Here is a 19912-nt window from a genome sequence, read left to right as displayed (position 1 = left end):
GTTCCGGTGAGGTTTTTAGGACGTTGAGTCATGGTCCCCTGAAGGTTTTTTCTATTTCCCGGTTGGTCCCAGGGACATTCTCGGGGACGTTTTTAGGACATTATTGGGATGTTGAGTCATGGTCCCCTGGAGGCTTTGTCTAGTTACCGGTTGGTCCCGCGGACATCCCCAGGACATTCTTGGGACGTTTTGTGAAGGTCCCCTGAACATTCTTGGGGGATTGTGTCATGGTCCCCTGGAGCTTCTTATCAGGTGATGGTCCCAGTTGTCTCAGTGTATTTTTATTATATATAATTTTGGGGGGTATTTTACCTTCTTTTTCTCCCCAATTTCAATCTTGTCTCATCACTGCAACTCCCCAACAGGCTCGGGAGGAGAAGGTTGAGTCATGCGTCCTCCGAAACATGACCCGCAAAACCACGCTTCTTAACACCTGTCACTTAACCCGGAAGCCAGTCGCACCAATGAGGAAACATTGTTCAACTGACGACCGAGGTCAGCCTGTTTGTTACTGGTTGGTCCCGGGGACATCCCCAGGATGTTCTTGGGACATTGTGTCAAGGTCCCTTGAACATTCTTGGGGAATTGCGTCATTGTCCCCTGGAGATTCTTGTCAGATGATGGTCTCAGTTGTCTCGGGAGGCCAATATCTGTCATTTATTGATGGCACTGGCTGCGTGGGTGGATGGCCTAATGGGTTACGCACCCAATGCATATGGATGACATGTCAATTTCTTTAATGTCTGATAAATTAAATCTTACCGATCACTTGTCCGGCGCCAAATTATCCTAACGGAAACCTTGGTGGATGAGTGTGTGTGTGTACCTGTGTCGGTGGTTCTGTTTGGTGATGACATGATCAGAGGTGTTCCTCAGCTGCTGGCCTGAGAAGCTCCAGGAGAAGGTGTGCGGTTTGGGATAGGCCTCCATGTCCACATGCAGGGACAGACTCTCCCCAGCACGCACACGCACAGAACTGTTATCTGACGGAGCCAGGTTGATGAAACCTCTATCTGGAAGACATACAACAACCCACAGGTAAGACACATTGACAGTCACCCACATGAAAATACCTTTGACTCTTCTTAACAAAACCACTCCATTTCCACTTATGTTTTCAAATGAGTGTTGCGATAGTTTCGCGTTAAGGAAATACATAATACAACCCATTCAAATGGAGAATGTCAATATAGATCAGAAGTGCACTGCAATGCCATATACTCACCATAGACGTCCAGCCAGATTGACTCAGAGCTGATCCCCTTCTCATTCTGACCCTCACATCGATATCTCCCAGAATCCTGTGTCCCGACAGAGTTGACTTGGAGTGTAGCGCTGCGGACGTGTGTGATGGGCTCAGTCAGGATGCGTGAGCCATTCTCCACTGCCGGTTGCTGTGGATACGAAGCCCACACGGCATCCTGTCAATCAACACCCAGAGATCTATAGAGATTAACCCTGTCTGGTCTGGGCTGCATTCCTTCCCTCCCCGGGAAGGGGGACAGGAGGGCTTACCTCACGCACATACATGCACACACCTCAGGACCTTGAGACTCAGTAAACACACACACAGCCACTAATTTCTCAAGATGCTGATTTTTCAGACTTGGAGCATTTTGGACACTCTAGCAAGTATAAAAAAGACATTTAACTTTTGCTCTATTTCAATAAAAATCTATTTTCCAATCAGTCTATTGGAGAGCTGTCCTATAGGTATCCCTCCAACCTCCCTGGCCAACCCCTCAGAGAATGGGAAAAGGGTTCTCACCGTGCCCGGCGGAGCGGCCCACTTCAGCTTAATGTCTCCATTGACGTTGGTGGTGCTGCAGGTCAGGGTGAGATTCTGGCCCCGCATCAGGACCACCCTCTTGGGCCCACGCAACTCAATCACAGGGGGCACATCTGGGACTGTGTAAAACATGTGAGAATATCAAATAAACTATGTCACGGATACAGTACTTCACATCCCAGAACACAAACACAGGAGTGATTGTGTTAGTGCCTACATGCACAGATGCACGCACAGTTCATGCTATTTTACCTGGCCGCACAGTCAGATCATAGCTGTGTGATTTAACGAGGGCACCGCTCAGTCTGCCAGTGCAGATGTAACAGCCCTCAAAGGCCTTCTTAGCGTCATAGATAACCATGCCCCGCTCCAGGCTGGCAGCATAGTGGAGACCATTAGGGAGGGCACCACCATGGCATGGCTCCAGGCGCAGGTTGACCACTCTCGGGTCGGTTGCTAGGCAGGGAATGGAGGCACTGTCTCCCGCACGAGTCAGGATACTGAACACAATGGTCTTTCTAAAGACATTATCAGGATCTGCCAAAAAAAAGACTGTAAATCAACAGTGTGGTATGAAAACAGACTCAGGGATATGGAACGATGTCCAGAGTACATGTGCTGTATGTATAGTATTGAGAGAAGAGATTAGGAGAGTGCTAATTATGTTATTCAAACATGGGGACAGATCCAGTTTGATCTTTAGCCAATAATCAATCAATTAGTGACACACATACACTGTAGGCCACTGTAGGCACTTTCCAAGATATAAGCAGTTATTTTTTTTCAATATAACCTTTATTTAACTAGGCAAGTTAGTTAAGAACAAATTCTTATTTACAATGACGGCCTACCACGGGTAATCCCGGAAGACACTGGGCCAATTGTGGGCCGCCCTATGGGACTCCCAATCATGTCTGGATGTGATACAGCCTGGATACAAACCAGGGACTGTAGTGATGCCTCTTGCACTGAGGCACCTTGCACTGAGACGCAGTGCCTTAGACAGCTGCGCCACTCAGGAGCCCAGATGCACTGCCATATGGACATGGCACGATCCAAACACGGATGCAAATACCTATCAATCCAGTAAACACCTTCATGCAAACACACCCACACACAGTGCCCCTCTAAAAAAATATTTGATCACTTTTCTGCCTCAAATAAATGTTCACAAGCCTCTCTGAGGCTTACCTTTCTCGTATGCACACTTTCTCCCACCCACTCTTTCTCTCTTTTTCACTCACTCACTCACTCACTCACTCACTCACTCACTCACTCACTCACTCACTCACTCACTCACTCACTCACTCACTCACTCACTCACACCCTTGTACCAGTGGTCTGGGGACACAAAGGGGTGCACGTTTTTGTTTTGTCCTAACACTACAAACCTGATTCAAACCATCAACTCGTCATCAGGCTTTGATGACTTGAGTCAGGTGTGTGGTGTTCGGGGGCAAAAACAAAATGTGCACCCCGTTGGGTCCCCAGGAACAGGATGAGAACCATTGCCTTATACACATAAAAACTCTCACATACATGCCCACACAGGCAAACAGGGCTATGAATGTTGACTCAGAAAGAAACACACCTTTGACGTAGACGTAGATAGAGCTCTGCTCTCCGGTTTTCTCTTCCAGACAGATGTATCGGCCCATGTGGCCAGGCTGAGCTCTGGGGATTTTCAGGACGGACGTCCCATTAGTCCGCTCCTCACCCCTCAGTTTGGGGCGATCCTCCCGCTGCCACTGCACCACCTGGTCACCCTGGCAAAGCAGGCTGAAGGGGATGTTGAGTGGAATGACCAGGTGGAGGTCTCTGGGGGTGATGGTGGGTCTGGCGCTACCTGTAGTAACATGGTTGGGATGGTCATTACAGTATTGATCAAACAGGCTCTGGATATCATGCACATAGTCACTTAAAACGTAATCATAAAAGCCACAGTCCTCACTCAGCGCCATATAACACATAACACACATTTAACAGAATGGAGTAAAATAAGTAAGTACAAGTGCCTATCATTAACAGCAAAGAGTGCACTGCAGGTACTAGTAATAGTAAGTAATAGTCAGCTAGAAATAAGAGGAGGCTGGTGGGAGGAGACATAGGAGTATAAGCTCATTGTAATGGCTGGAAGGGAATAAATAGAACGGTATCAAACACATCAAAGATACGGAAACAACATTCATTTAATTTATTCCATTCCAGCCATTACAATGAGCCCATCCTCCTATAGCGCCTCCTACCGGCCTCCTTTGCTAGAAATGTATGTCAACACTGAGGATGGTTAGACAAGATCCCCAGAGCCATTTTTGCATGCACTTCGATATCAATACAAATCATTATCATAGCACTCCTAGCAACATATTGACATCATTTTAAGACTGAAAAATGACAGGTGAGTTAATCGCTTTGGCAAAGATGTAAAACAATGCACCATGTACAATTCTTGGCACAACTTGAAATCTACCTGCAGCAATATCAGCACGGGAGGAGTGTCATATTGATTTTGTCTTGAACGCCAAACAAGTAATCTCCCATCCCATTCCCTATGTGCCCTTCAGCTCTCAACCCGACAGAAATGTTACGGTATGAAATAGTCAACTAGAACACTTTGAGTATAGCCTAAATAGAATTTGGCAGAGGATGGTTTAGAAGAGTGAAAAAGAAATCACCCACAGGCAACACAAAATAAACTACAGAGCAGACAACCCCTGCACAGGCGAGATGTAGGCAGAACTGGCCGACCTGGGCATTGCGTCCAGGACAAAGACTCGCCAGGTACAACGTACTGTGCACTGCTCTCTTTAACAGACCACCAACCAGCCAAAGCCCACCATGCAGAACAACCTGGACTCAGAGCACTTTGTATTATTCTGTTCGTAAATCTGAAACACCCCATATTGCATTGTTTGTTATGGTACAGTGGGGCAAAAAAGTATTTAGTCAGCCACCCATTGTACAAGTTCTCCCACTTAAAAAGATGAGAGGCGTGTAATTTTCATCATAGCTACACTTCAACTATGACAGACAAAATGAGAAAAAAAATCCAGAAAATCACATTGTAGGATCTCTGCAAATTATGGTGGAAAATAAGTATTTGGTCACCTACAAACAAGCAAGATTTCTGGCTCTCACAGACCTGTAACTTCTTCTTTAAGAGGCTCCTCTGTCCTCCACTCGTTACCTGTATTAATGGCACCTGTTTACACTTGTTATCAGTATAAAATACACCTGTCCACAACCTCAAACAGTCACACTCCAAACTCCACTATGGCCAAGACCAAAGAGCTGTCAAAGGACACCAGAAACAAAATTGTAGACCTGCACCAGGCTGGGAAGACTGAATCTGCAATAGGTAAGCAGCTTGGTTTGAAGAAATCAAATGTGGGAGCAATTATTAGGAAATGGAAGACATACAAGACCACTGATAATCTCCCTCGATCTGGGTCTCCACGCAAGATCTCACCCTGTGTGGTCAAAATGATCACAAGAACGGTGAGCAAAAATCCCAGAACCACACTGGGGGAACTAGTGAATGACCTGCAGAGAGCTGAGACCAAAGTAACAAAGCCTACCATCAGTAACACACTACGCCGCCAGGGACTCAAATCCTGCAGTGCCAGACGTGTCCCCCTGCTTAAGCTAGTACATGTCCAGGCCCATCTGAAGTTTGCTAGAGAGTATTTGGATGATCCAGAAGAAGATTGGGAGAATGTCATATGGTCAGATGAAACCAAAATATAACTTTTTGGTAAAAACTCAACTCGTCGTGTTTGGAGGACAAAGAATGCTGAGTTGCATCCAAAGAACACCATACCTACTGTGAAAGCATGGGGGTGGGAACATCATGCTTTGGGACTATTTTTCTGCAAAGGGACCAGGACGACTGATCCGTGTAAAGGAAAGAATGAATGGGGCCATGTATCGTGATATTTTGAGTGAAAACCTCCTTCCATCAGCAAGGGCAATGAAGATGAAACATGGCTGTGTCTTTCAGCATGACAATGATCCCAAACACACCGCCCGGGCAACGAAGGAGTGGCTTCGTAAGAAGCATTTCAAGGTCCTGGAGTGGCCTAGCATCACTGCCTAGCATCACCAAAACATCACTGCTCTAGAGGAGATCTGCATGGAGGAATGGGCCAAAATACCAGCAACAGTGTGTGAAAACCTTGTGAAGACTTACAGAAAACGTTTGACCTCTGTTATATACACTTTGTTGGCAATGACAAAGTATTGAGATGAACTTTTGTTATTGACCAAATACTTATTTTCCACCATAATTTGCAAATAAATTCATTAAAAATCAATGTGATTTTCTGGATTTTTTTTCTCATTTAGTCTGTCATAGTTGAAGTGTACCTATGATGATAATTACAGGCCTCTCATCTTTTTAATTACAGGCCTCTCATCTTTTTAAGTGGGAGAACTTGCACAATTGGTGGCTGACTAAATACTTTATTGTCCCACTGTATGTAATAATTTTTGGATGTCCATCAACAATTTAGTATGATACAGTGGTTTGCGAAAGTATTCACCCCCATGGCATTTTTCCTATTTTGTTGCCTTACAACCTGGAATTAAAGTAGATGTTTGGGAGGTTTGTGTCATTTGATTTACACAACTTGCCTATCACTTTGAAGATGCAAAATATGTTTTATTGTGAAACAAACAAGAAATATCACCCCCAAAAAATGTATCTAATCATATCTATTCACCCACCAAAGTCAATACTTTGTAGAGCCACCTTTTGCAGCAATTACAGCTTCAAGTCTCTTGGGGTATGTCTCTATAAGCTTGGCACATCTAGCCACTGGGATTTTTGCCCATTCTTCAAGGCAAAACTGCTCCAGCTCCTTCAAGTTGGATGGGATCCGCTGGCATACAATTGGATTGAAGTTTGAGGTCTGGCCTTTGACTCGGCCATTCTAGGACATTTAAATGTTTCCTCTTAAACCACTTGAGTGTTGCTTTATCAGTATGCCCAGTGCCATTGTCCTGCTGGAAGGTGAACCTCCGTCCCAGTCTCAAATCTCTGGAAGACTGAAACAGGTTTCCCCTCAAGAATTTCCCTGTATTTAGCGCCATCCATCATTCCTTCAATTCTGACCAGTTTCCCAGTACCTTCCGATGAAAAACATGCCCATCCCGCACGGTGGTGGCAGAATCTCGGGGTGATGAAAGGTGTTGGGTTTGTGCCAGGCATAGCGTTTTCCGTGATGGCCATAAAGCTCAATTTTAGTCTCATCTGACCAGAGTACCTTCCATATGTTTGGGGAGTCTCCCACATGCCTTTTGACGAACACCAAACGTGTTTGCTTATTTTTTTCTTTAAGCAATGGCTTTTTTTCTGGCTACTCTTCGGTAAAGCCCAGCTCTGTGGAATGTACAGCTTAAAGTGGTCCTATGGACAGATACTCCAATCTCCGCTGTGGATCTTTGTAGCTCCTTCAGGGTTATCTTTGGTCTCTTTGTTGCCGCTCTGATTAATGACCTACTTGCCTATCCCATGAGTTTTGGTGGGCGGGCCTCTCTTGGCAGGTTTGTTGTGGTGCCATACTCTTTCCATTTTTTAACAATGGGTTTAAAGGTGCTCCGCGGGATGTTCAATGTTTCTAATTTTAAAAAATATAACCCAACCCTGATCTGTACTTCTCCACAACTTTGTCCCTGACCTGTTTGGAGAGCTCCTTGGTCTTCATGGTGCCACTTGCTTGGTGGTGCCCCTTGCTTAATGGTGGTGCAGACTCTGGGACCTTTCAGAACAGGTGTACATATACTGAGATCATGTGACATTTAAATATGAGTCCACCTGTGTGCAATCTAACTAATTATGTGACTTCTGAAGGTAATTGGTTGCACTAGATGTTATTTATTGTCTTCATAGCAAAGGGGGTGAATACATATGCATGCACTACTTTTCCAATTACATATTTTTTTAATTTATTGAAAAATTTCACTTAACCAATTTCGACTATTTTGAGAATGTCCATTACATGAAATCCAAATAAAAATACATTTAAATTACAGGTTGTAATGCAACAAAATATGAAAAGAGCCAAGGGGGATTAACACTTTTGCAAGGCACTGTATGTTACGAATTTGCAAAAAGTACAATATGTAATGAATTTGCAAAACGTACAATATGTTACAAATTTGCTAAATGAATGATGTGTATTGCATTCTAGCTAGGAGGCTAATGTTTTCTAGCTCGCTAACATTAGCGAGGTTAGGGTTAGGGGTCAGGGTTAAGGTTAAGTTCAGGAGTTAGGCTAAAGGATTAAGGTTATGGTTAGAAGGAAGGAGGAGGTTTAGCTAAAAGGGTTCAGTTTAGGGTTAGGAGAAGGTTAGCGAACATACCAAGTAGTTGCAAAGTAGTTAAAAGTAGTACAAATTGAAATGTTGCAAAATTGTCCAAAATGCTAAAGTTGTCCGTGATGAGATTCAAACTCGCATCCTTTGGGTTGATAGACGTTCAGGCAGCAGATTAGGTGAAGGTTTGGTAAAACGGTTAGGGTTAGCTAACATGCTAAGTAGTTGCAAAGTAGCTAAAAACCTTCTAATTGGCTCAAATGCTAAAGTTGACCGTGATGAAATTCGAACTCGCAACTTTTAGGTTGCTAGACATTCGCAGCATATGCCCACCAATCCACCCTACATTAGTTTTTGGTCAAGAACACTAAGGCAACCTGCCTAACTTACTACCGAGCCGTAGCACTCACGTCGGTAGCCATGAGGTGCTATGAAAGCCTGGTCAAATAAAAAATGTCAAATCAAATTTTATTTGTCACATACACATGGTTAGCAGATGTTAATGTGAGTGTAGTGAAATGCTTGTGCTTCTAGTTTCCGACAATGTAGTAATAACCAACGAGTAATCTAACCTAACAATTCCACAACAACTACCTTATACACACAAGTGTAAAGGGATGAGAATATGTACATAAAAACATATGAATGAGTGATGGTACAGCACGGCATAGACAAGATGCAGTAGATGGTATAGAGTACAGTATATACATATGAGATGAGTAATGCAGGGTATGTAAACATTATATTAAGTGGCATTGTTTAAAGTGGCTAGTGATACATTTTTACATCAATTTTTCCATTATTAAAGTGGCTGGACTAGAGTCAGTATGTTGGCAGCAGCCACTCAATGTTATTGATGGCTGTTTAACAGTCTGATGGCCTTGAGATAGAAGCTGTTTTTCAGTCTCTCGGTCCCTGCTTTGATGCACCTGTACTGACCTCGCCTTCTGGATGATAGTGGGGTGAACAGGCAGTGGCTCGGGTGGTTGTTGTCCTTGATGATCTTTTTGGCCTTCCTGTGACATCAGGAGGTGTAGGTGTCCTGGAGGGCAGGTAGTTTGCCCCCCGGTGATGCGTTGTGCAGACCTCCCTCTGGAGAGCCTTACGGTTGTGGGCGGAGCAGTTGCCGTACCAGGCGGTGATACAGCCTGACACACACTGTCTGTGTGAGTGGACCAATTCAGTTTGTCCGTGATGTGTACGCAGAGGAACTTAAAACTTACTACCCTCTCCACTACTGTCCCATCGATGTGGATAGGGGGGTGTTCCCTCTGCTGTTTCCTGAAATCCACGATCATCTCCTTTGTTTTGTTGACGTTGAGTGTGAGGTTATTTTCCTGACACCACACTCCGAGGGCCCTCACCTCCTCCCTGTAGGCCGTCTCGTTGTTGTTGGTAATCGAGCCTACCACTGTAGTGTTGTCTGCAAACTTGATGATTGAGTTGGAGGCGTGCATGGCCACGCAGTCGTGGGTGAACTGGGAGTACAGGAGAGGGCTCAGAACGCACCCTTGTGAGGTCCCAGTGTTGAGGATCAGCAGGGTGGAGATGTCACCTACCATCACCACCTGGGGGCAGCCCTTCAGGAAGTCCAGTACCCAGTTGCACAGGGCGGGGTCAAGACCCAGGGTCTCGAGCTTGATGAGGAGTTTGGAGGGTACTATGGTGTTAAATGCTGAGCTGTAGTCGATGAACAGCATTCTCCAAAAGGTATTCCTCTTCTACAGATGGGTTAGGGCAATGTGCAGTGTGGTTGCGATTGCGTCGTCTGTGGACCTATTGGGGCGGTAAGCAAATTGGAGTGGGTCTAGGGTGTCAGGTAGGGTGGAGGTGATATGGTCCTTGACTAGTCTCTCAAAGCACTTCATGATGACGGAAGTGAGTGCTACAGGGCGGTAGTCGTTTAGCTCAGTTACCTTAGCTTTCTTGGGAACAGGAACAATGGTGGCCTTCTTGAAGCATGTGAACACACCAGCCAGCTGGTCTGCGAATGCTCTGAGGATGCGGCTGGGGATGCCGTCTGGGCCTGCAGCCTTGCGAGGGTTAACACGTTTAAATGTTTTACTCACGTCGGCTGCAGTGAAGGAGAGTCGGCAGGTTTTGGTAGTGGGCTGTGTCAGTGGCACTGTATTGTCCTCAAAGCGAGCAAAGAAGTTGTTTAGTCTGTCTGGGAGCAAGACATCCTGGTCCGCGACGGGGCTGGTTTTCTTTTTGTAATCCGTGATTGACTGTAGACACTGCCACATACCTCTTGTGTCTAAGCCGTTGAATTGCGACTATACCTTGTCTCTATACTGAGACTTAGCTTGTTTGATTGCCTTGCGGAGGGAATAGGAACACTGTTTGTATTCGGTCATGTTTCCGGTCACCTTGCCTTGGTAAAAGCAGTGGTTTGCGCTTTCAGTTTTGCGTGAATGCTGCCATCATTCCACAGTTTCTGGTTTGGGAATGTTTTAATAGTTGCTGTGGGTACGACATCGCTGATGCACTTGCTAATAAACTCGCTCACCGAATCAGCGTATTCGTCAATGTTGTTGTTTGACGCAGTGCGGAACATATCCCAACCCACGTGATCGAAGCAATCTTGAAGCGTGGAATCCAATTGATCGGACCAGTGTTGAACAGACGTGAGCGCGGGAGCTTCCTGTTTTAGTCTTTGTCTATAGAATGGGAGCAACAGAATGGAGTCGTGGTCAGCTTTTCCAAAAGGAGGGCGGGGGAGGGCCTTATATATTTTTTTAATTGTACCTTTATTTAACTAGGCAAGTCAGTTAAGAACAAATTCTTATTTTCAATGACGGCATAGGAACAGTGGGTTAACTGCCTGTTCAGGGGCAGAATGACAGATTTGTACCTTGTCAGCTCGGGGATTTGAACTTGCAACCTTCCGGTTACTAGTCCAACGCTCTAACCACTAGGCTACCCTGCATCGTGGAAGTTAGAATAACAATGATCCAGGGTTTTACCAGGGTTTTACCAGCCCTGGTAGCGCAATCAATGTGCTGATAGAATTTAGAGAGTCTTGTTTTCAGATTAGCCTTGTTAAAATCCCAAGCTACAACGAATGCAGCCTCAGGATATGTGGTTTCCAGTTTACATAGAGTCAAATAAAGTTAGTTCAGGGCCGTCGATGTGAGAATTCTCTTGGTAGATAATGCGGTCGACATTTGATTGTGAGGAATTCTAAGTCAGGTGAACAGAAGGACTTGTTATGATCACACCACGTATCGTTAATCATAAGGCATACCCCCCCGAGCCTCTTCTTACCAGAAAGATGCTAGTTTCTGTCGGCGCGATGCGTGAAGAAACCAGCTGGCTGTACCGACTCCGATAGCGTGTCTTGGGTGAGCCATGTTTTCGTGAAGCAATGGCTGGCATCAACACCATTATCCCAGAAACCCTAGACCCACTCCAATTTGCATACCACCCCAACAGATCCACAAACAATGCAATCTATATTGCACTCAACACTGCCCTTTCCCATCTGGACTCAAGAAACACCTACTTGAGAATGCTATTCATTGACTACAGCTCAGCGTTCAACACCATACTGCCCTCAAAGCTCATCCCTGAGCTAAGGACCCTGGGACTGAACACCTCCCTCTGAAACTGGATCCTGGACTTCTTGACGGGCCGACACCAGGTGGTAAGGGTATGTACCAACATATCTCGCCACACTGATCCTCAACACCCTCAGAGGTGTATGCTCAGTCCCCTCCTGCATCCCTGTTCACTCATGACTGCATGGCCAGGTACGACTCCAACACCATCGTCAAGTTTGCCAATGACACAGCAGTGGTAGGCCTGATCACCGACATTGATGAGATTCCCATCTCCCATCTTACTGGAGATTCCCATCTCCCTCACTAGCTTTAAGAACCAGCTGTCAGCTCACTGCACCTGTTCATAGCCCATCTGTATACAGCCCATCTATCTACCTCATCTCCATACTGTATTTATTTATTTTGCTCCTTTTGCACCACAGTATCTCTACTTGCACATCCATCTTTTGCACATGTACCATTCCAGTGTTTAATTGCCATATTGTAATTACTTCGCCACCATGGCCTATTTATTGCCTTAACTCCCTTATTTGACCTAATTTGCACTAACTGTATATATACTTTTTTTTCTACTGTATTATTGACTGTATGTTTTGTTCATTCCATGTGTAACTCTGTTGTTGTATGTGTCGAACTGCTATGCTTTATCTTGGCCAGGTCGCAGTTGCAAATGAGAACTTGTTCTCAACTAGTCTACCTGGTTAAATAAAGGTGAAATAAAAAAATAAATGAGACAGCCTATAGGGAGGTCAGAGACCTAGCTGTGTAGTGCCAGGACAACAACCTCTCCCTCAAAGTGATCAAGACAAAGGAGTTGGTTGTGGACTAAAGGAAAAGGAGGGCCGAGCATGCCCCCATTCTCATCGACAGGGCTGTAGTGGAGCAGGTTGAGAGCTTCAAGTTCCTTGGTGTCCACATCACAAACAAACTATCATGGTCCAAACACATTAAGTCAGTCGTAAATAGGGCACAACAAAACGTATTCCCCCTCAGGAGACTGAAAAGATTTGGCTTGGGTCCTCAGATCCTCAAAAGGTTCTACAGCTGCACCATCGAGAGCATCCTGATGGGCTGAATCACTGCCTGCTGTGGCAACTGCTCGGCATCCAACTGCAAGACACTACAGAGGGTAGTGCATATGGTCCAGTACTTCACTGGGGCCAAGATTCGTGCCATCCATTACCTCTACACCAGGCGGTGTCAGAGGAAGGCCCTACAAATTGTCAGACTCCAGCCACCCTCGTCATGGACTGTTCTCTCTGCTTCCGCATGGCAAGCAGTACCGGAGCGCCAAGTCTAGGTCCAAAAGGCTTCTTAACAGCTTCTACCCCCAAGCTATAAGACTCCTGAACAGCTAACCAAAGGGCTATTCAGGTCCCTCTTTTACGCTGCTGCTACTCTCTGTTTATTATCTATCTATAGTCACTTTAACTACATGTACATATTACCTCAGTTACCTCGACTAAGCGGTGGCCCCGCACATTGACTCTGTACCGGTACCCCCTGTATATAGCCTCCACATTGACTCTGTACCGGTACCCCCTGTATACAGCCTCCACATTGACTCTGTACCGGTACCCCCTGTATACAGCCTCCACATTAACTCTGTACCGGTACCCCCTGTATATAGCCTCCACACTGACTCTGTACCGGTACCCCTGTATACAGCCTCCACATTGACTCTGTACCGGTACCCCCTGTATACAGCCTCCACATTGACTCTGTTACCGGTACCCCCTGTATATAGCCTCCACACTGACTCTGTACCGGTACCCCCTGTATATAGCCTCCACACTGACTCTGTACCGGTACCCCCTGTATATAGCCTCCACACTGACTCTGTACCGGTACCCCCTGTATATAGCCTCCACACTGACTCTGTACCGGTACCCCCTGTATATAGCCTCCACACTGACTCTGTACCGGTACCCCCTGTATATAGCCTCCACACTGACTCTGTACCGGTACCCCCTGTATATAGCCTCCACACTGACTCTGTACCGGTACCCCCTGTATATAGCCTCCACACTGACTCTGTACCGGTACCCCCTGTATATAGCCTCCACACTGACTCTGTACCGGTACCCCCTGTATATAGCCTCCACACTGACTCTGTACCGGTACCCCCTGTATATAGCCTCCACATTGACTCTGTACCGGTACCCCCTGTATATAGCCTCCACACTGACTCTGTACCGGTACCCCCTGTATATAGCCTCCACACTGACTCTGTACCGGTACCCCCTGTATATAGCCTCCACACTGACTCTGTACCGGTACCCCCTGTATATAGCCTCCACACTGACTCTGTACCGGTACCCCCTGTATATAGCCTCCACATTGACTCTGTACCGGTACCCCTTGTATATAGCCTCCACATTGACTCTGTACCGGTACCCCCTGTATATAGCCTCCACATTGACTCTGTACCGGTACCCCCTGTATATAGCCTCCACATTGACTCTGTACCGGTACCCCCTGTATATAGCCTCCACATTGACTCTGTACCGGTACCCCCTGTATATAGCCTCCACACTGACTCTGTACCGGTACCCCCTGTATATAGCCTCCACATTGACTCTGTACCGGTACCCCTGTATATAGTCTCCACATTGACTCTGTACCGGTACCCCCTGTATATAGCCTCCACATTGACTCTGTACCGGTACCCCCTGTATATAGCCTCCACATTGACTCTGTACCGGTACCCCCTGTATATACCCTCCACATTGACTCTGTACCGGTACCCCCTGTATATACCCTCCACATTGACTCTGTACCGGTACCCCCTGTATATAGCCTCCACATTGACTCTGTACCGGTACCCCCTGTATATAGCCTCCACATTGACTCTGTACCGGCACCCCCTGTATATAGCCTCCACACTGACTCTGTACCGGTACCCCCTGTATATAGCCTCCACATTGACTCTGTACCGGTACCCCCTGTATATAGCCTCCACATTGACTCTGTACCGGTACCCCCTGTATATAGCCTCCACATTGACTCTGTACCGGTACCCCCTGTATATAGCCTCCACACTGACTCTGTACCGGTACCCCCTGTATATAGCCTCCACATTGACTCTGTACCGGTACCCCTGTATATAGTCTCCACATTGACTCTGTACCGGTACCCCCTGTATATAGTCTCCACATTGACTCTGTACCGGTACCCCCTGTATATAGTCTCCACATTGACTCTGTACCGGTACCCCCTGTATATAGCCTCCACATTGTTATTTGACTGGTGCTGTTTAATTATTTGTTACTTATATTTTCTGTTCTTTGATTAAGACTTATTTTTCTTAAAACTTCTTAAAGCATTGTTGGTTCGGTGCTTGTAAGTAAGTAAGCATGTCATTGTAAGGTCTACACCTGTTGTATTTGGTGCATGTGACAAATACCATTTGATTTTATTTGATTAATGTAACCATACGTAAAGTAGCATATCATCATCATAAATGGAGTGTCTCGGATTTACGTACAGAATAATGGGAAATGCTCTGACCAAGTTGTGCACTCCACTCTATAGAAGAAAGCATTCCTCTATTTCAGGAAGCATCACTTCACAGGATAACTGTCATTATCTATCTGCCTTTGCCTGATTTCAAGTGGGTGTTGTTTGGATTGATTATTCAACCATGTAAGCAATTACAAGCAGAGTTACGTCTACCATTGACAACTCAATACTGCTCAATAAAACCTTAAATGAAATCTATAGGTGAGGCATGTAATTATAGGTGAGACATTAAATTCACTGGTGAGGCATGTTGTAAGTTATGTAAAAAAAAAGTGTAATATGGTACATGAAGCCCTAACACCAAAACACAATTACAAGGCTTAAAAAAACTGAGATTTAATGCAAATGTTGATGTAAAAATTGTTGATTTGAAAATGTATGACAAAAGTATCTCTATAGGCTAGGCTAATGGTCACACAAATTACATAAAACGTTACAGATCCACAGTAGGTCTATGCAAAACTATTTCTTAGAAAATGCCACTGCTTATTTACCTACTTCTAAGAAATGTCTCTACATTTCCATAATGACAGTTATTGCTGAGATGACAAGATATGACTAGAACAGCGTTTATGAGCGCCAATGACTCGAGGCTCTTGGAAAATAACAAGCCATTTAGCGAGCCTATACAAACAGTCCTACTAGGCTATTGAACAAACGTTCCCAAATAAAATAGTTGATCAAAACAAGTGTCATTATTTAATTGAAAAATTATTCCTAATTTGAATGTCTAACAAGTATTTTAGAAGTCACATCAATCTGTGCAGAAATAAATCGCTGTTAATTTACTTTTTGCCAATGTCTCCGTGCTTTGCCCGGTCCACTAGATTAATTATTGAGATGAACGCAACCTGATGCTGAGCGCACAAATATCCAATTTCCTCATTAGGTTTCAGTGATTAACTCAAAATGTCAAGGTATAGGGTAACCAACAGGCTCTCTCTACATCCTGAACGATAAAGTTCTAATCTGCTGAAAAAAGGTGTATGCCAGGCTACAATACAATTCTTAACTGAATAGAAAATGCACAAAATATATATATATAATAATGAACAAAACAGTGGCAACAAATCTATTTAGTACAGTGACCAAGGTGATCATGTTCGTGAAGTGTGATCAATCACCAAGTGGTTAAAATAAACTTCTGTAAAACAACAACTACCCCCATAACTGTTGGCAGAGAGACAATGTTGACCGATATTATGTCTTACCTGTTTGGAAGGATAACTGCAACAAGACAGAAAACAGTACCCAGTGGTGTTCCATTATTACAATTCCATCTATATTGCGTGCGGTGGCAATGTCTGCTCTGAAGAGCTCGCGCTTGTAAATGCCGCAGATTGCTCCGCAGTTGAGTGAAGGTTTAAGACATGCAGATGAACGTCTTAAACGCACATTGCATAAGGGAATTGTGTTGAAGTACTAGGATCAACGGGTGGTGATGTTGTGTTGAACTTCGTCTATAGAGGTCGTTCGTGGGCAGGGTGCGGGTTGTGTGGCATCAACGATAACAAGCATTTCAATTACATTCCATGCATGCCATAACTTCAGAGCAATACTTTACAATGGAAGAATAGCCGCAGGAAGCACTGAAAAAATAAAAAATCTAACGTTTTTTTATACATATTTTTTTTCACAAAAGTAGTGGCTTTACTAGTATTAGCAGACCAATATAGACATTTTTTCAGCATCTCTGCTATGGCAAAAAAAAAGATAGTTGTATAATTCAGAACAGTATCTTGCAGGATTCAATAGTTGGAATTGTAAGAGTTGTTGCAGGGTCCCTTTCTCTGTGATTGTCATTCTAATAGAATCCAGAATGAGCAAAAGCCTGTCCTCAAACATTTACATCAACATGTGCAAAGTTATGGGCAAAGACCCAAAACATTCACATCAAATTAAAAAAAAAATTTGATTAAATAACGTGGTACATGAAGCCCTAACACCAGAAAACACCATTCCAAGGTTTAACAAACTGAGTTTGAATGCAAATGTTGAGATAAAATTTGTTGACATAACAATGTATGACAAAAGCCTCTCTGCATAGGCTAGGCTAATGGTCACACAAATCTATACAACACTACAGGCCCACAGTAGGTCAATGCAAAACCAACTCTTAGAAAATGACACTGATTATTTGCATACTTCTAAGGAATTCCTCTACATTTCCATAATGACAGTTGCTGAGATGACAAGATATGACTAGCATAGCCCTTATCTGCGCCAATGACTCGAGGCTCTCGGGAAAAGAACAAACCAGTTAGAGAGCCTATACAAACAGTCCTACTAGGCTATTAAACAAACATTCCCAAATCATATAGTTGATCACAACAAGTGTCATTCTTTAATTGAAAAATGATTCCTAATTGTAATGTCTAACAACTTGTTTAGCCAACAACGAGGTCACTTATCAATCTGTGCATGAATAAATCGCTGTTAATTTACTTTTTGCCAATGTCTCCGTGCTTTGCCCGGTCCAAAAGATTAATTATTGAGATGAACGCAACCTGATGCTGAGCGCACAAATATCCAATTTCCTCATTAGGTTTCAGTGATTAACTCAAAATGTCAAGGTACAGGGTAACCAACAGGCTATTTCTATGCACCGAAGGATGTATAAACTATACAAAGTTCTAATCTGCTGAAAAAATGTGTAGGCTAGGCTACAATATCAATCAATCAATAAAATGTATTTATAAAGCCCTTTTTACATCATCCAATGTCACAAAATGCAATACAGTGCCTTGCTAAAGTATTCATCCCCCTTGGCGATTTTCCTATTTTGCTGCATTACAACCTGTCATTTAAATAGATTTTTATTTGGATTTCATGTAATGTGTGCAATCTAAGTGTCACATGATATCAGTGTATATACAGCTGTTCCGAAAGACCCCCAGATTCTGCAACACCATTAAGCAAGGCGCACCACCAAGCAAGCGGCACCATGAAGATCAAGGAGCTCTCCCAGGTCAGAGACAAAGTTGTTAGAGAAGTACAGATTAGGGTTGGGTTATAAAAAAATATCAGAAACATTAAACATCCCACGGAGCATCATTAAATCCATTATTAAAAAAATGAAAGAATATGGCTCCACAACAAACCTGCCAAGGAGAGGGCTGCCCACCAAAACTCATGGAACAGGCAAGGAGGGTATTAATCAGAGAGGCAACAAAGAGACTAAAGATAAACCTAAAGGAGCTGCAAAGCTCCACAGCGGAGATTGGAGTATCTGTCCATAGGGCCACGTTAAGCTGCACTCTCCACAGAGTTGGGCTTTACAGAAGAGTGTCTGGAAAAAAAGGAAAAAAATAAGCAAACACGTTTGGTGTTTACTAAAGGATATGTGGGAGACTCCCCAAACATATGTAAGAAGGTACTCTGGTCTGATGAGACTAAAATGTTGCTTTTTGGCCATCAAGGAAAATGCTATGTCTGTCGCAAACCTGACACCTCCCCATCACCCCGAGAACACCATCCCCACAGTGAAGCATGGTGGTGGCATCATCATGCCGTGGGGATGTTTTTCATCTGCAAGGACTGGGAAACCGGTCAGAATTGAAGGATTGATGTATGCCGCTAAATACAGGGAAATTCTTGAGGGAAACCTGTTTCAGTCTTCCAGAGATTTGAGACTGGGACGGAGATTCACCTTCCAGCAGGGCCATGACCCTAATTATAAGGTTAAAACAACACTTGAGTGGTTTAAGGGGGAACATTTAAATGTCTTGGAATGGCCTAGTCAAAGCCCAGACCTAAATCCAATTGAGTATCTGTGGTATGACTTAAAGATTTCTGTACACCAACGGAACCCATCCAACTTGAAGGAGCTGGAGAAATTTTGCCTTAAAGTATGGACAGAAAACACATTGGCTAGATGTGCCAAGCTTATAGAGACATACCCCAGAGCCTTGCAGCTGTAATTGCTGCAAAAGGTGGCTCTACAAAGTATTGGCTATTGACTTTCGGGGGGGTGAATACTTATGCACGCTCAAGTTTTCAATTTTTTTGTGATATATCTTGTTTGATTCAAAAAAATAATATTTTGTATCTTCAAAGGGGGAGGCAAGTTGTGTAAATCAAATGACACAACACCCCCAAAAATCTATTTTAATTCCAGGCTTGTAAAGCAAAAAAATAGGAAAAATGCCAAGGGGTGAATACTTTCACACGCCACTGTACAGAAATACAATACAATTCTTAACTGAATAGAAATGGCATATTTATAGCCCAGAAAAAAACAAAAGTAATAATCATGAACAAAAGTGGCAACAAATCTATTTAGTACAGTGACCAAGGTGATCATGTTCGTGAAGTGTGATCAATCACCAAGTGGTTAAAATAAACTTCTGTAAAACAACAACTAACCCCACAACTGTTGGCAGAGAGACAATGTTGACCAATATTATGTTTTACCTGTTTGGAAGGATAACTGCATCATGACAGAAAACATTACCCAGTGGTGTTGCATTATTACAATTCCATCTATATTGCAGTGCGGTGCCAATGTCTACTCTGAACAGCTCGCATATCTAAATGCCGCGGATTGCTCGGAAGTTGAGCAAAGGCTTAAGACATGCAGCTGAATGTCTTGAACGCCCAAAGAAGCGGGGTATTGTGTGGAAGTACTAAGATCAACTGGTGGTGTTGAGGTGTTGAACTGCATCTATAGAAGTTGTTCGTGGGCAGGGGAGGGTGCGGGTTGTGTGGCATCAACAATAACAAG

At 44.2% G+C, this 19912-nt stretch overlaps 1 protein-coding gene across 2 annotated transcripts in view; it reads right to left on the bottom strand.

Annotated features, from left to right (window-relative positions):
- The window catches only part of LOC135513020 (mast/stem cell growth factor receptor Kit-like), a 48300-nt gene extending 31715 nt beyond the window's left edge, over positions 1–16585 (bottom strand). The window contains exons 1-6 of one of the 2 annotated variants that reach the window (XM_064935652.1): positions 16401–16585; positions 3381–3635; positions 2042–2326; positions 1769–1908; positions 1226–1421; positions 827–1013 (exon numbers count right to left, since the gene is read on the bottom strand). In XM_064935652.1, coding sequence (XP_064791724.1) covers positions 827–1013; positions 1226–1421; positions 1769–1908; positions 2042–2326; positions 3381–3635; positions 16401–16455 — 1118 coding nt within the window. In that variant the 5' untranslated portion in view covers positions 16456–16585. The remainder of the gene's footprint in view (positions 1–826; positions 1014–1225; positions 1422–1768; positions 1909–2041; positions 2327–3380; positions 3636–16400) is intronic. The other variant, XM_064935653.1, reaches the window with a different exon arrangement.
- Between the last annotated feature and the right edge of the window lie 3327 nt (positions 16586–19912).

This window comes from Oncorhynchus masou, chromosome 24 (genome assembly GCF_036934945.1).
Source record: "Oncorhynchus masou masou isolate Uvic2021 chromosome 24, UVic_Omas_1.1, whole genome shotgun sequence".
Classification (NCBI taxonomy): domain Eukaryota; kingdom Metazoa; phylum Chordata; class Actinopteri; order Salmoniformes; family Salmonidae; genus Oncorhynchus; species Oncorhynchus masou.
This window is presented reverse-complemented; position numbering and strand designations above follow the sequence as displayed.